The sequence below is a fragment of the Amphibalanus amphitrite genome, unplaced genomic scaffold, assembly GCF_019059575.1.
Source record: "Amphibalanus amphitrite isolate SeventyFive unplaced genomic scaffold, NRLGWU_Aamphi_draft 000410F_arrow, whole genome shotgun sequence".
Classification (NCBI taxonomy): domain Eukaryota; kingdom Metazoa; phylum Arthropoda; class Thecostraca; order Balanomorpha; family Balanidae; genus Amphibalanus; species Amphibalanus amphitrite.
In genome coordinates this window covers 326,385-341,484 of record NW_024881904.1, presented here as the reverse complement: position 1 = coordinate 341,484, position 15,100 = coordinate 326,385, and the positions used below count along the sequence as shown (strand labels likewise).

The 15,100-nt window shown below is 49.0% G+C and overlaps 1 protein-coding gene across 1 annotated transcript; it reads right to left on the bottom strand.

Annotated features, from left to right (window-relative positions):
• Window positions 1–544: 544 nt before the first annotated feature.
• LOC122390816 lies at window positions 545–14,670 on the bottom strand. Its single transcript, XM_043384148.1, has 5 exons — window positions 14,565–14,670; window positions 8,406–8,543; window positions 8,144–8,219; window positions 7,901–7,961; window positions 545–3,249 (listed from the first exon to the last, which is right to left on the bottom strand). The coding sequence occupies exons 4-5, from the start codon at window positions 7,943–7,945 to the stop codon at window positions 883–885; spliced, it is 2,412 nt and encodes an 803-aa protein (XP_043240083.1). The 5' UTR covers window positions 7,946–7,961; window positions 8,144–8,219; window positions 8,406–8,543; window positions 14,565–14,670; the 3' UTR covers window positions 545–882.
• Between the last annotated feature and the right edge of the window lie 430 nt (window positions 14,671–15,100).

Genomic DNA, 15,100 nt, shown 5'->3' with positions numbered 1-15,100 from the left:
GACCATATTGACAACAGGCGTATGAGCCTGTCCGTGAGTGTGGGACGTATGCCAGGGTGCCTGTAGGACGTGTGCCGGAGTACCATGCGCGAGCGGTAAGTGCGCGTGCCTGCAGTCACCGAATTGTTTGACTGCAGTGATTTGCTATGCATGCTTTTACTACTTATCAAATGACTTGGGGCAGTAATAGCCACGATTAAGTGTGGATTGACATGCAGTTGTGATACATGCATACAAATATACGGTGGCCGTTTCCGCCGACCTGGTACCGTGGTTGTGTGATTAGTGCTGTGAGCTGCAATGATCTGCTGATGGATCTCTTAATACACGACTGTGATGACCGATTTTGAATCAGCGCAGTCGATGCAGACGAAGCGGACGACGGCGGCTTCGTCAGGCGTTCGGCAGGCGTTCCCCACTGCAGGCGTTCGGCTACATCTAGCGGCAACGCACACTAACGTTTCACTCTAGTAATTCGGTTCAACTCGGTGTTTCGATGATGAGAACTGCCTGTGAAACCAATGACGTCACCATAAACAGTTAACGCATAACAAACTGGAGCTTTATTGGCACAACGCTTCAATGCCACATCAGCGCGAAACTGGGCGCACGATAACTTACCCCCCCCCCAAAAAAAAACAGAGACATGTGAACGTAACTGCGGCGTTTACGCGAACTGTCTGTGCGACGTTTATGAGAACTGTCTGTGAAACCAATGACGTCACCATAAACAGTTAACGCATAACAAACTGGAGCCTTATTGGCACGACGCTTCAATGCCACATCAGCGCGAAACTGGGCGCACGATAACTTACTCCCCCCCCAAAAAAAACAGAAACATGTGAACGTAACTGCGACGTTTACGCGAACTGCGCGACGTGTTTATGTGGACGCTTTCCTTTTGCTGGCCACGATCAAGTTGTAGACGTGATACTTTACATCCCGCCACGTCCTTTCCTTGAGGTGCGGCTCCTCACTGATCGCTTTTAAGCATTCAGCCTGGCCCGGCACCTTAAGATGTAGGATGTATTTCGCGCAGCTCCTCTTTACAGCCGCCTTCTCCAGCGCGCTCCACATTCTCCTCTTCCGCGCCGTCCCACGCCTGGTTGAGACTGGCGGCAGGTCAGGCGGTGCCCGCCCGTCGCCGAACGTCTGTCTCTTTCTTGAAGGCCCAGGCGGCACGTCAGCTGGTGTTCGCCCGTCGCCAGACGCCTGTCTGTTCCTTGAAGGCCCAGGAAGTCCTTCGAGCTCTTCGGAATCGCTATTGCGATCTGTGACGTCAGAATCACCGCTTTCCACTGAGTCGGTCGAAGCGCCATCGTTGCCCTCGTCTGAAAGCGCCACATCTAGTTCGTCCAGGTTTTTGCCCTGCATACGTTGCAGTTTTCCACTCTCCATCAGTAGAAGCATCTTGCTGAGCTTTGCTACCTGCGTGGTAGCGTCAGGTAGTCTGTAGTATTCTCGGTGCACGCGTATGTCATGCCCCATAAAGGCAGCGAGTTGGTCGATTTCATTTTCTCGCAGGTTGAGCAGCTGTGCCATTGTGGCGACGTGCTTGCGGAGAGCTCCGGAAGTCAGTGTCTTGGGGCACTGGGCGCCACAAGCCTGCACGTATTTTCTGAGGCTGTCGCAGCCTCTCAGTGGGCGCATGCTGGGGCCACTGGCAAAAACGTAAGGCCCAGTTACTCCCAGCTCTTGACGCTTCGAGAGCAGAAGTTCTAGAGCCTCCACCATTTCTCTCGTCAGTAGGATCGGGACACCCCTACGACGCTTACCCCGAACCATGACCCTCTTGAGGCTAGATCCGAGATGCCGTTCTAGTGGACTCAGGCAGTCCGCCAGACCTGGTGGGACGTTTTCCACAGAGCTCATACTGTGCTCCCAATCATCGATGGTCATCCGCCCCGCTTCGCCCTGCCGCCTCCTGTTGAAGAGGATGACTCTCGCCAGAAGTACCTCAGCTAGTCCTTTGTACGTTGCCTCGCTCCCGTTTTCTTTCAAGTTCTTCTGCGCGGCGTCCATTTCAGTTACGAGGCAGTTTTGTAGTTTTTTTATGTCTTCCGCTATGGGGATCAGACACGGCTTGTTCCACGCCCCATCTTTCAGGGTCCACAGGGCGGGTCTGGACACCCTGTCCGTCCACTCCAAGTGATGCAGTCGTATGAACTGTTCCAACGACTCCGGGTTGTCTCCCCTTTCCAGCGCCGTTGCCAGAGTGATCTCTGCACATTTTTTCACGGAATGACCCAGCTTCAGGGCAAGAGACGGTTTTGCCACACTGCGGTCGCCGTAGCAGCAAACTTCGCGTACAGCCTCCGTGATCACCCCGAACTGCGCCGGGCAAAAGAAGTCCCGGAGAGGGACATCCTGGGTTTTCTTCAGGACAATAAGAAGTCTCCCAAGTTCGCGCATCTTCTGACTTATGTGTCTCTGCTGGTGGAGTTCCTGACCCAGCCGCATCAGCAGCTTCTCACCGAACGCTCGTATCGTCGGATCGGACCGGCACAACAACGTTACCTCATCCGTCCTCATCGTGTTGAAGACCTTCGTCAAGCGATGGGACTCTCCGGGTGGAGAAGGCAACTGATCCAATGCACTGGCTTGGATGTTTCTCACTGAAACATCTACGCCGCGCGTCGCAGCACAAGCGCGCTTGTGGCGCCATAGGGTTTTCCGATTGTAAAAACCTTTGCAGAGATCGCAAGGGAGAAAGTCATGCGCAGACCGACGCTTCCCGCGTGTGGTCCTGTTACAAGGGATGATGTGTCCTTTTTTCCTGCCGCATCGTACGGCCACGTTGTGCGAATAGTTACCCTCTTGTTTCAGTGCTTTGAATGCCGCTCTGCGTTCACTGGAGCCTTTCTCCTTTGAGAGTATCTCTTGCACCTTGAGTTCCTTTTTGTGACGCGTTTGTAGGTGCCGGGCGAATTTGGCTTGCGGCACGTCGCAGTAGGGACATATATTACGTCTATCCCACCGCCTTCGCGTAGTGTTGCTGGATGATGCGACTGAAGGTTCAAGACCAGGATAGTGCGCTGCATTCAGGTTCGAGCTGGTTGACGGTGGAACGACATCCGACAGAACCGAAAGGGAATCTGATCCGCGCATGGGAGAGGTCTCAGCCAGCAATGACTCTGATCCTGACGACTCTGATGGAGAGTACGGTGAATCGGCAGGATCGTCGCACGCAGAGCCTTCTTCATCCGAACTCAGCTCCGGTCCACCTCCTCCGAATGTCGTACTCCTCACCTGTGAAAGATCGAAGATGGTACTTAGCTGCTGGGAAAGGTTTGTTTCGGGATTTATTTTCTCACCAAACCCTGTTAGGCAAAGATATTCCTGGGCGCATTCAACTGTAAACACGAACATTGCAATCATGTTTGGACAAAAATATCGGTGCAAGTGTTTCACCTGACCTCAAGAATAACCAAACGATCTGAAATATTCAAATTGGGTAGCGTTAGCTTCCGCTTGTAGAGCAGCACCCACGTTTTTATCCGTTAAATTCTAGTCGAAATACGAGAAAAGTAAGGGTGTCCCCACCCTTACTTAGTAAGGGTGAAGGGGGGACTAAAAGGAGTTTTAATGTATTTGAAAAGAATTAAATATTTTTTCTTCAAAATAATGTAAGAAAAACATTATATTGCATGCTTTCAATATTGAACACCAACATGACCTGTCGCAGCTGCGACAAAAAATGACTGAATTGGTGATCAACTGCTGAAAATGCTGCGTACAAAGTTACACGAGAAACCAATTATATTTGAGAAGTGCCTTTGCTGACATTGCTAGCGATCCTCATATGTTGAAGGAAACGAATACACCTTTTTGCACCACCAATCGGCATCTGGTCACTTAACCCTCGCACTTATAGGAGGGGGGGGGGGTCGAACGGACCCCCTCGGTTTTTCGCGAATAACTCGCGCAAAAAGCGGCCGATCGCGACGAAACTTTCAGTACCCTCGAGTTAATCAATTTTACACATACCCTGAAATTTTCATGATCCTGACCCAAATGACCTTTGACCTGTGACCTATTTCTCGAGACCATGTTTGGCCGGAATCGCGATTCGGCGTATGTCGGCTCGCATTATCCGCTCGTCTGCAGTCTTTTTGTGGTTTTAAACGTTCAAACATGTGAAATGATGTTGGACCCATGCATTAGGGTGGGTGTCAAGGTCACGTGAAGTTCGGGTCAGGTCATTGACCTTTGGTGACCTCGGTTCACTTTTTCGAGTTTTACATGTTTCTAGGGTGGTTTTTGGAGCTGATTTCGAATTTACCACCCATTTGAACATTTACGAAGTAGTTTTTGTGCCTTCGTAACATGTTACGAAGCTGTCAGTAGTGGTTGACACTATGGATAGCCAGCAGGACGCCTATTGGTTGACTTGACCTGACCTGACCCGACCTGGCCTAAATGCATGAAGAAATCATCTGTGATCAAAACTAACATGAAATTCGTGATCAGCACCCCGAAAAACCTCACGACGAGCTCAATTTACAAAGTTCTAACAGGTCCCGGTTTTCCCGACTTTTGGGCCATTGACCTGACCTGGAAGGTCAACCAATGACCTAGGACCTTAAAATTGGGTATCATCGGCTTCCTCTCGTTGCGGGCAACACGCTCGTTTTTTCCGCGAAGCTCTAGCTCCATCAGGGGCCGAACGGCAATGCCCCCCCCCCCTATGCGTTAGACGCTGGAAAAACACGAATACGGGCGAGGGTTAATTTCGGCACTTTGCATTCGATATCGGCAGGGTTACCTCCATTTAGACATAACGCACACATTTCGACGTATTTCATCAACTTTAAATAGCACCGGTTCATTTTCGATCTAATGCATTGGATTTCGACAGGGGCATTCGATTTCGACAACGGCCGTCTGTATACGGCAAGAGGCATTTGACTTTGACGTTTCGCAATTGATTCAGACAAAGGTTATTGTGCTCAAGGAAAGATCACATCAAAGGTCATTTGGATCAGACTCATGGCATCTTCAGCGAAGGTATAATATTGATAATCTCGAAGGTACCAAAGTTTCGTCGCAACCTGCTTCTTTTTACGCAAGTTATATGTGAAAAAGCGAGGGAGGCTCTGAAGGATCTCCCTCCCTCATATAAATGTGAGGGTTGAAGTTTGTTTTTGTAATTAGGGACAGGCCTCCGACGTACACCGACTTGGCGAAGGAGTATGCCCACGTTCAGTCAGTTCAGTGAAGTGGAACGACCGACCTAAGCGATGCTGCTCTTGTCTCAGAAAATGCAATTCGCTGCCAGCGTCAACTGGGATTCAATATACAGCCTATGTGGAATAAATGCAATGATTTAAGTCCGGCAGCATGCCACATGATGCTTTCTTATTAAAATATAAGCAATTTTCCCATAAACGAAGAGTACAGTTATTAGAGGACGGGCTGGTCTGATGTAATTCGAAGTTTATGCCGTCACCCGGGGAACTGTTCCAGCTAAGCATAGCTTGTTGCTGGACGAGTCCCCAGGTCACAGCATGTGGATGTGGCGAAAGTAATGTGTTTAACTTCTGATTAATTTTGTTTTGAGCAAAGTACAAAAGTGCCTTGAAAATAGCTCGTGTTTTTAAAGCAAATTGTTAATTTTACAGGGCCCAATCTCACCAAGTGCGGTAAACTCAATTTGGGGTAAAATACCAAACTACCCCACTCCGTAACTACAAAAATACTACCCCGAAATTAGTTAAACTAGCTTGGTGAGATTGGGCCAAGTGTCCAACCTCACCAAGCTAGTTTAACTAATTTCGGGGTAGTATTTTTGTAGTTACGGAGTGGGGTAGTTTGGTATTTTACCCCAAATTGAGTTTACCGCACTTGGTGAGATTGGGCCCAGGTTACATGAGTCATGGGACGGTGCCGGTCCGTAACTATTTCCAAAATTTAGTTCGAATGTTTTGAATGGGTGGATTTCCGAGGCCAGAACCCACGCTAAGAGGCGCTTGTTGCGCAGGTCCTCGTCTCTACCGCCCGATCGGGAAAGCCCGTGCAAACGGCAGAATTTAGAGTCTAACACCCATCCAAAACATGAAGCATACTATTTTTCCTGACGGGGCACTTAATGTGTGAAAAAACTGTGGGAGCATTTACAACATTGTGGGGCATACTTCAGCACTGTGGGTGCATGCCCCAACAAAACGATAGAAGGTTACGCCCCTGGACGTTGGTACAACCGTCCCTCCCCGTCGTCTACAAACGAAGCGCCGTAGCGCTTCGCAACAAAACCAGCACATTGCTCTTGGTGAGATCTCGAGGTGGGGCAAAACTTTTCACTTGACCTGCTTGTGACGACTCAAAGGACAAATTTCGGGAAAAGCGTCGTTTTTCAAATTTGTGCACCAATGCTAGCGTTTCTATGGCAGTTTTTTAATTTGTGCACGAATGCTAGCGTTTCCATAGTAGATAGCGACAAGCTACTTTCGCTAAACTACGCTCTGTAAGCGGACAATTGCTCTGTTGGACTACTAGCGCCGCCTCACGGATGTCAAGCGAACTAAGCCATTTATGTATGTTTTTACATGCATGGCGCAAGAGCAACTCGCTTCAGATTGGCCGCATTAAAGAAAATACGGTAGAGAGGTATCTAAAACCTAGTGAAGATTTCCTTGCATATAAATTTAAAGACCGTCGTTTGGCGGGTGATTAACGGGCTGAGCACTTACGGGCATGGCAAAAGTGGATATTTCAGACATTTGAGAAAGAACAAGAAGATTATTAAAAAAAGACAGTGTCATGGCGCAAAACTTTAGCACAATGGCGTTCGCATATCCCAATTTTGAATGTGTGCCTTTCAAAGGAAAAGCTCCGTCACTTTACACGTAAAACTAAATATCTTAGGCTCCAGACCAGTTGGTGATGACACTTAAAGTTATCTTAACAAATACTTTACCCGCGCCCCGCTGGGGTATTCGGCCGAACGCGCCCCGCTGGGGGGCGGGGGCAGATTCTGCCCCCTGCCTAACTTCCGAACGGAGGGTCGTAGAGAGACGGGGAAAGCGGCAAACGAAATGTCTCAAAGAGACCGATCTTAAGAGCACCAACAATTTCGCTTAAGTAGGTCACAAGACAGGTCAAGGTCAGGTCAAAGGTCAAAATTAGAAGATTTCACAGCATTGGCGTCTGAGCCCAGTTAGCGAAGAGGCGATTGACGGCGTTCACCCAGAACACATCCTTAAGGTAGGGAGACGATGTGCTTTACTTAAGGTGCCATGCAAAGTTCAAGGTCAAGATCAGGTCAGGTCACCAAAGGTCATCAAGAAGTACGGGATATATGCAACACATGTGTTATGGGTCATTTTGCCCATAGAATGCAATGGTGATACTCACTAAATGATTTGGATGACATTTGGATGAAGTTCAGGTCAAGGTCAGGTCAAATCAGGTCAAACTAGGTCAAATTTTGAAGTTGATCTTTTCAAACAAAATTGGTGTCTAACTGATTCAGTTTTTGATGACAAATCCAATGGTGGTATTTTTATTTTTGTAGATAGTCTAGAACTTCCAAAATTTGCAATAAAAAATTTTGTCATGTGTACTTTTGGCGTTTTTTTTGGCATTTCTGTGGCCAAAAACAGACGGATTGCTTCAAAATTTGACATGGGCATAGCAATTACTAGTCTTAATACCATATATTCCGGTTTTTTAAAATTCAAAAACTTTGTTTTTTGTAGGTTTTTCCAAAAATGTTTTTTGAAAATTTTGGGGTAAAAAACTAAAATTTCGAAAATCGCGGGCGGCTTCCGTGCGGATTCAGCCGGCAACCGAATCTAACCATAGCGATATGTGGTGGCCGGTGCACACACTGATAATTAATTATTAGACCGATTGTACGCTAACAAACTCGTGTCTCATCAATCAGTACAACTTTACTCACCAATGTCGCACGCTGAGGCCTAGAACTGACGAACTCATCCATCATCGATTCGTCCACAGACCTGCAAACCAGAATCATCTTGCTCAAAAATCGTCAAAAAAAAAATCAGGATAAGACTCACAGGGCAAATGAAATTCAGTCCGGTCAATGACTTCATATAAAAACAGAGAAAATACTGCTTGCTTTGGACTTAACCCGGCATTGGCTGGGGTTACACACAGCCAAAGCATTTATTTCACTCACACTGTATCGTCCAATCCAAAATCATGATCTGATGGGCGGCTCGCCGGGTGGACCTCAGCTGACGGCCTGCTGAGCCCTGCGAAACAAAATATTACATTTAAACAAACATTATATTCAAATAATTTGCATTTTCATTCCAAGCATAAGGCAAAAATCTTCATACATCATATTCCATATTACGTGGAACAACATAACACTCGCTACCCGCCACTATGTTGAAAAAGTGGAATAAACGTAAGATTTGTAATTCTTATTCACGTACTGGTTCTGGTTCGGTGACATCCCAGTGGAGGTGTACGAACATCTTCGTCCACGCTCGCGTCACGGGTCGGCAGCTCTGAAGTACTGAAACCAGGCCACTTAGGGCACAGGGCGGCGGCGGCGCGCGGCGCGTCCGTGCCTGTCAACATGCCACGCGTGATAAGGTTAGCACACATACATGTAAGCACGTCACTGAGCACACCTATAGGGGACACTTGGGCAATTGTCAGAAAGCTCCAATTAGAGCCCGGTTGCCATTGAACCAGTCACCCGTCGAAATGGGCCCGTCGCCGTTGACGGGCCCGTTTTGAAGACATGGGAATATTCATGTTTCGGTGCGGGACGGGCCCGTTTTTCACATCGCTGCCTCCGTGCCTATTTGGTTTAAAGCGTAAGTAAGGTTCAAACGAAACTGGAGATGGCTGTAAAACATGTAAAAATGATTATTGAAATAATATAGCATGGAATTTCATGTACTCATAGGGGAAATCGTCATTCATTTCCTCTGTAAAAGGACTGCATTGGTTCCCATGGACATTTCACTACTAGAGGCCGGCAGCGCTAATGCCTTGCCTTGGACCAGCATTGGAGGCTTTCTTTTGTTTGATGTCCAAAAGTCAGAGGACCCAGAAGTATACCGCTTATGGAAAGATATCCAGGGTGGAGCAGAAAGATTTACTTGTTTCTTTTCAGTCAATAACTCAAAAAAGTTACAAACGGATTTTAATTAAAAAAAAAATTATATGCGGCTTCCTAACTGACTCGTGTAACAACATAAAAATTGTTTTTACATTTTGTCATAGTTGTTGAAGAGCTGTGGCGAGAATTCCAAAGACAGTCCCAATTCCGGCGTTGACGCATGCTGGCCACAGCTCCCGAAGCGTTGCCATACAGCTCGGGGTGGCCGTAAAACTGCTTAGTGTAATTAAATGACTTAAAAAGACAGGGTCAGTGTCGACTTAGTCCATCCCAGGCAGGGCAAGGGATATACGATTCGAGTATATCCCTTGTACCTAATATGTAAAGTTACATAATATGTTCTTGTTTTTCAGAAAGGATGTGTAGGCTACCGGCCAAAGAAGAGAAAGGTAGAGGTAAGCAATAATGAATTTTATTGATGGAGTTTAATTCTTGCTCGAGAAACATTGTGATAGTTATTTGAAAATATACGAGCATGACCTTTCCTCGATATTAAAGTGTTGAAAAATGTACTTTATTGCTAGAAAATATGTGATATGTCGGCCACTGGCCTTTGTTGAACATAAATAATAAAGTAGTTATCTTGATTATATATGTTTGACAAAGACCAGTGGTAGAAAAATCACATTTTCTAGCAATACAGTATATTTTTCGACACTTGTTTTGTTCAATATTGGGGAAAGGTCATGCTTGAATCAGATATAATTAGGTGCACAGATAAATCCGTGCACCGTGTTGACATTAAATACAAATTAAATGTGCACAGATAAATCCGTGCACAAGACAAGACGGGGATGAGACCGCAGAGGATCGGTTCACTGGCACTGCGTGATCTGAAATAGCGGTAAGAAGCTTACTGAAATGACTTAATTCGGCTGCTTTTTCATCCTAGCCCCAGTGTGCCACACTCTGGTGTGTTGCGCATTGAAATTTGGCGTCACCGACCGTTCCGGGCGGTGGCAGACGCGGACCCCCGCACAGGCTCTAGTCACAAGTTCTATCAGGTCCATGACGGCCTGGCGCAGGGCCTCGTCTAAGGAATTTTCACTGGGGGGCCAGAGACTGAAGGAGCCAAACCTAGGGTACCCCCAAATCCTGTTTTCTCACCGGATTTAGACCACTCATTTTTCATCACAGCCCTGACACCATAAATATTTTTTTTTTGTTTTTGTTTTTGAAAACTAAAAAAAGTAGGCCATCCGACCCATGCTTGTATACCTATTAGTTTATAGCCTCCTCGCATTGCCCCAACAGACAATAATAATCACAGTTCTCGTTGCTGAGCGTGTGATTGAGTGGCAGTGCCTTGTCTAAGGAATTTGCATGCCGTGCCTTATGTCGAGGGCCCACACGCACATATATCTTTTTGCGAACCACATCGGTTTCTGATGGGCCCCTCTGAGCGCTCGATGCCGATCTCTGAGGGCTAATGCCAACTTCTGGAGACCGTATTTTCCCACTAGGGCCCCCTCAGACCAGTGTAATGCCTGTGTATCAACTTGGAGACTGATGGCTTCTCAGGTGGATTCTCCGTAATCGCCGTGGATCTTCAACACAACCCCCCTGGGTGGTCGTCAGAGGCTATAAACTAAACAAAAATGAAGATTACCCCGTGTAGTAGTGCTTTGAGGCCCGTTGGGACCCTAAGTGGCTGGCATTTGCCCTCCAGGACTCCATGCCAACTTCTTTAGATAATCCAGCTGTCAGAGTTCCCGTCCCCACAGACAGACCACCAATCTGGCATCTGCGCCTACGTACGACCACCCAGAATAGGAGCCTGCTTCATTACGATTAGGAGCTACTCTAGCCGCACACCGGTGACCGTCCAGCCAGAAGTTGGACGCCGCATAGCGAGGACGACGATAGGCAAAAACAAGAGATTGACGCCCCGAGGACAGAAACAATTCAGATTGATACCTAAAGGAGAAATTTTCGCCGGTAGAGCCTTGGACTCCGCGTGGTGAGGGCACACGTCCCAGTTATAACAGTCCGGGTTCGAAGCGCGACATCGCTCGATCTTTACGAGCCTCCTGGCGAGAACATGGTTACGGTTGGTGGCAGGCCGTAGTCATTCGAAGTCAGTGAGGGGACCGGCCGTGTGCGGCTATGTGCATACGTTAAATTTTGGGCTCTAAATTCTGCCATAGATCACGAAATGCGCGATCGGAGGGTAGAGGGCAGGGCCAACGCAAAGCTCTGCTTAGCGGGGGCTCTGTACTTGTGAATCCTTCCATTCAAAAATGTTCGGACTAAATTTATGAAAAAAAGAATATCCGGGACACGGAGTTGGGCGCCTGAAAAGACGCAATGTAACGCATTGCTGAGCGAAAACAAATTGTTCAGGTAAACAAAATAAACACATAACAGCCCTAGGTAATGGGGTATCATCGTTTCGTTTACGCATTTGTTTTTATGTTCACTGACGCCTCGAAATAAAAATTCGTTTGCCTTTTGGCTATTGCCGGCCCCCCCAGTAGTGACTTTTTGCCCTGACTGGGGGGGCCAGGTCAATGACTGCGGGGGTTTGGCCCCCCCAGTTAACATGTTAGACGAGGCCTTGGCCTGGCGCCGGGTCGAAACCGAGACCTAACGAGCCGAGGTCGTACCACTTACCAGGACAAGCCAAGCCGAGCCGAGTCCCAGTCGAGCCCGAGCCCAGCCAACCTCGAGCGATCCCTGAGCCGATTCGAGGTCGACAAACCCGAGTAGTCCCAAGCCCTTGCAAAGCTCGAGCAAGCCCAGAACTGAGCCCCGATCATAGAGGCAAGCCGAGCTTTGAGCCAATTATTTTAGGCCGCTATTATTTCTTTACTCTAGTCTCTAGATCTTTCCAATTCTAAAATTCTAAATTCTAATTCTAAAAATAGAACGGTTCGCGCAGTCTAGACCATAGTTCCCTGCAGAATACAAGTCGTTAAGAGTCAAAAAGCCAGTTTTACCCAGTGCACAGGTGGGACATCTTCCAATTTAGCCTGAATTATTTGGAAAAAAATCTTTTCGATTTTTTAAGAAAAAAAAATTGGCGGATGTGCATATAAAAACATGTCTTAAGTTCTCAGATATGGTAACCAAATCCATATTCTAGGAGCGAAAATTGTCAGAAATGATGTACAAGGGTGACGCATTGGTGAAACAGACAGTCGTACTGCGCACACGTCCGAGTTGACATCTTAATTTGTCTATCGAACCCAAATGAGGCGAGTTATAGTCAAATGCTTTTCATTCCCGGTGTGACTGATCCCAAGGCCTCCGTTATGAAAAGGCACACTTTTTGGAATTTTCATATGCTTGAAAGTTTTGGAATTATGGATAGGCATTCTTACCTTGATCCATGGGCCTGGCGACCGATCGGGAGGAACCAGGCTGAGCGGAGGCCGGCGGAGCAGCGCAATCCGTCTGAGCGGAGGCCGGCGAGACGGCGCCATCCGCCTGAGCGGAGGCCGGCGAGACGGCGCCATCCGGCTGAGCGGAGGCCGGCGAGACGGCGCCATCCGGCTGAGCGGAGGCCGGCGAGACGGCGCCATCCGCCTGAGCGGAGGCCGGCGAGACGGTGCCATCCGGCTGAGCGGAGGCCGGCGAGACGGCGCCATCCGGCTGAGCGGAGGCCGGCGAGACGGCGCCATCCGGCTGAGCGGAGGCCGGCGAGACGGCGCCATCCGGCTGAGCGGAGGCCGGCGAGACGGCGCCATCCGGCTGAGCGGAGGCCGGCGAGACGGCGCCATCCGGCTGAGCGGAGGCCGGCGAGACGGCGCTATCCGGCTGAGCGGAGGCCGGCGGGGTGGCGCCATCCAGCAGAGAGTCGCCTGGCGCACAAAAAAAAGATGGTTATGCATTGAAAAACTTAGTTAAATGTGCTTAATAATCATTAAACATCGTGCCTTTAACCCGCGCCCGGCTGGGGGTCCTGGATTTCCACGCCCTGCTGGGGGGGGGGGGGGTGTTTGAACACCCCCCCTTCTAACTCGGCTCCTGGGCCACGTAGCGATACGCGGAAGGCGGCGTTCGAAAGAGCGTCAAAAATAATGAGGAAATTACTTCGGTCAATTTTTTGGTCAGGTCAAAGGTCAGGTCACCAGAGGTCATTGAAGGCAAAATTTCGCCGATTTCCAGGTCGAATGTAGACAATTTCCAAGAAGCCAACGCATAACTCGGGAACCAATAGAGCTACAGCGCCGCGGAAAAGCGCATTCGATAGCCCTATTAGTGCCCTTTCTGAGTAATTCTCTCAGATTTGACCTAACGTCAACGGTTTTGCCTGCAGGGGGCAAAAACTGCAAAAATAGCCGATTTTTTCGGAAACAGTTTTTCTGCAATAACTTTTGACCCAAGCCTTGTACGAGCTTACTTTTACCGGCATCGTGTTCCTCTCGTCAAGACGCATCGAATGAACTATAACTTGACCTTGAAAGGTCAACTTGAAAATTTGACCTCAGGTCAAGGTCATGACCTGACCGGAAGGGGTCATGTTGCATATCAGTCGATCCGTATCGTCGAGCTGAACACATCTAAGGCGTTTTCATCGCTCTAACATGGCTCTATCAAAAGTTATTTACGAAAAACTGTTCGATACCATTCGTGACCTAAGATGACCTCAGGGCATAAACAGGGGGTCACGGACACCATTTTCATGTTCAGTGTGTCTAAACCACTTGTAATTCAGTGTTTGGGAGTGTTTATAATGTCTTTCGTCCAAAAGAGGCGCATTTCAATTTTCTCCCATTGACTTATAATGGGGAGGTCGCAAAATTGACCTGACCTTAGGTCATCGATATCAAAATTCTGAGATATACATTTTGTACATGCTATTGCTCTTAGCAATCGCTGAAAGTTTCAAAGCGATCGGTCACTCGGTGTAGCTATGACAGACATTAAACTTTTTATGAGGTGAGGTCACTTCGAGTGACCTGGTGACCTGACCTTGAATGACCTTGGTCTGAAATTTTAACAACATGTGTAGAATTGATGTATGATAAGGTGTACCAAAAACGGCGGCGCTCCGCGCCGCCGTTTTTGAGATATTCGCGAAAAACCACAAGGGGGGGTGTTCAAACACCCCCCCCCCAGCAGGGCGCGGGTTAAGCCGCCTCAAACTGAGTGTTGCAGGCGGTTGCTAGTCTGCCGGTGTGCATTTCTTGCACGAGCGGTCGCATATTTAGCTTTTGGGTGGGGTCAAAACCGCGAAAAAGCGCATGTCAGGGTATCCCGACCAAGAAGTATTAAAACTATAAGAGCTTGTCAAGAGTCTTTTTTTTAAATATTTGGGACAGCCTTTAAACATGGTTATAAGTTCGTCATAAACATATAGCAAAAGCATAGTTCAGAGAAAAACGGCCCCACCCCTCTCGTTTCCCAGTCAGCAAACCGCTCTGCTTGTGGAAATATGGCCGTGGAAAAAAATACAGCCACTGTATGCCTTTAATGACTACAATGACACTCCCTTTGAGTAGGGTCACTCACTCACCCCGTTCCACCGCCCTGGTGACTGATGGGGAGGCCGGCGGGGCAGCGCCATCCGGCTGAGCGGAGGCCGGCGAGACGGCGCCATCCGGCTGAGCGGAGGCCGGCGAGACGGCGCCATCCGCCTGAGCGGAGGCCGGCGAGACGGTGCCATCCGGCTGAGCGGAGGCCGGCGAGACGGCGCCATCCGGCTGAGCGGAGGCCGGCGAGACGGCGCCATCCGGCTGAGCGGAGGCCGGCGAGACGGCGCCATCCGCCTGAGCGGAGGCCGGCGAGACGGTGCCATTCGGCTGAGCGGAGGCCGGCGAGACGGCGCCATCCGGCTGAGCGGAGGCTGGCGAGACGGCGCCATCCGGCTGAGCGGAGGCCGGCGAGACGGCGCCATCCGGCTGAGCGGAGGCCGGCGAGACGGCGCCATCCGGCTGAGCGGAGGCCGGCGAGACGGCGCTATCCGGCTGAGCGGAGGCCGGCGGGGTGGCGCCATCCAGCAGAGAGTCGCCTGGCGCACAAAAAAAGATGGTTATGCATTGAAAAACTTAG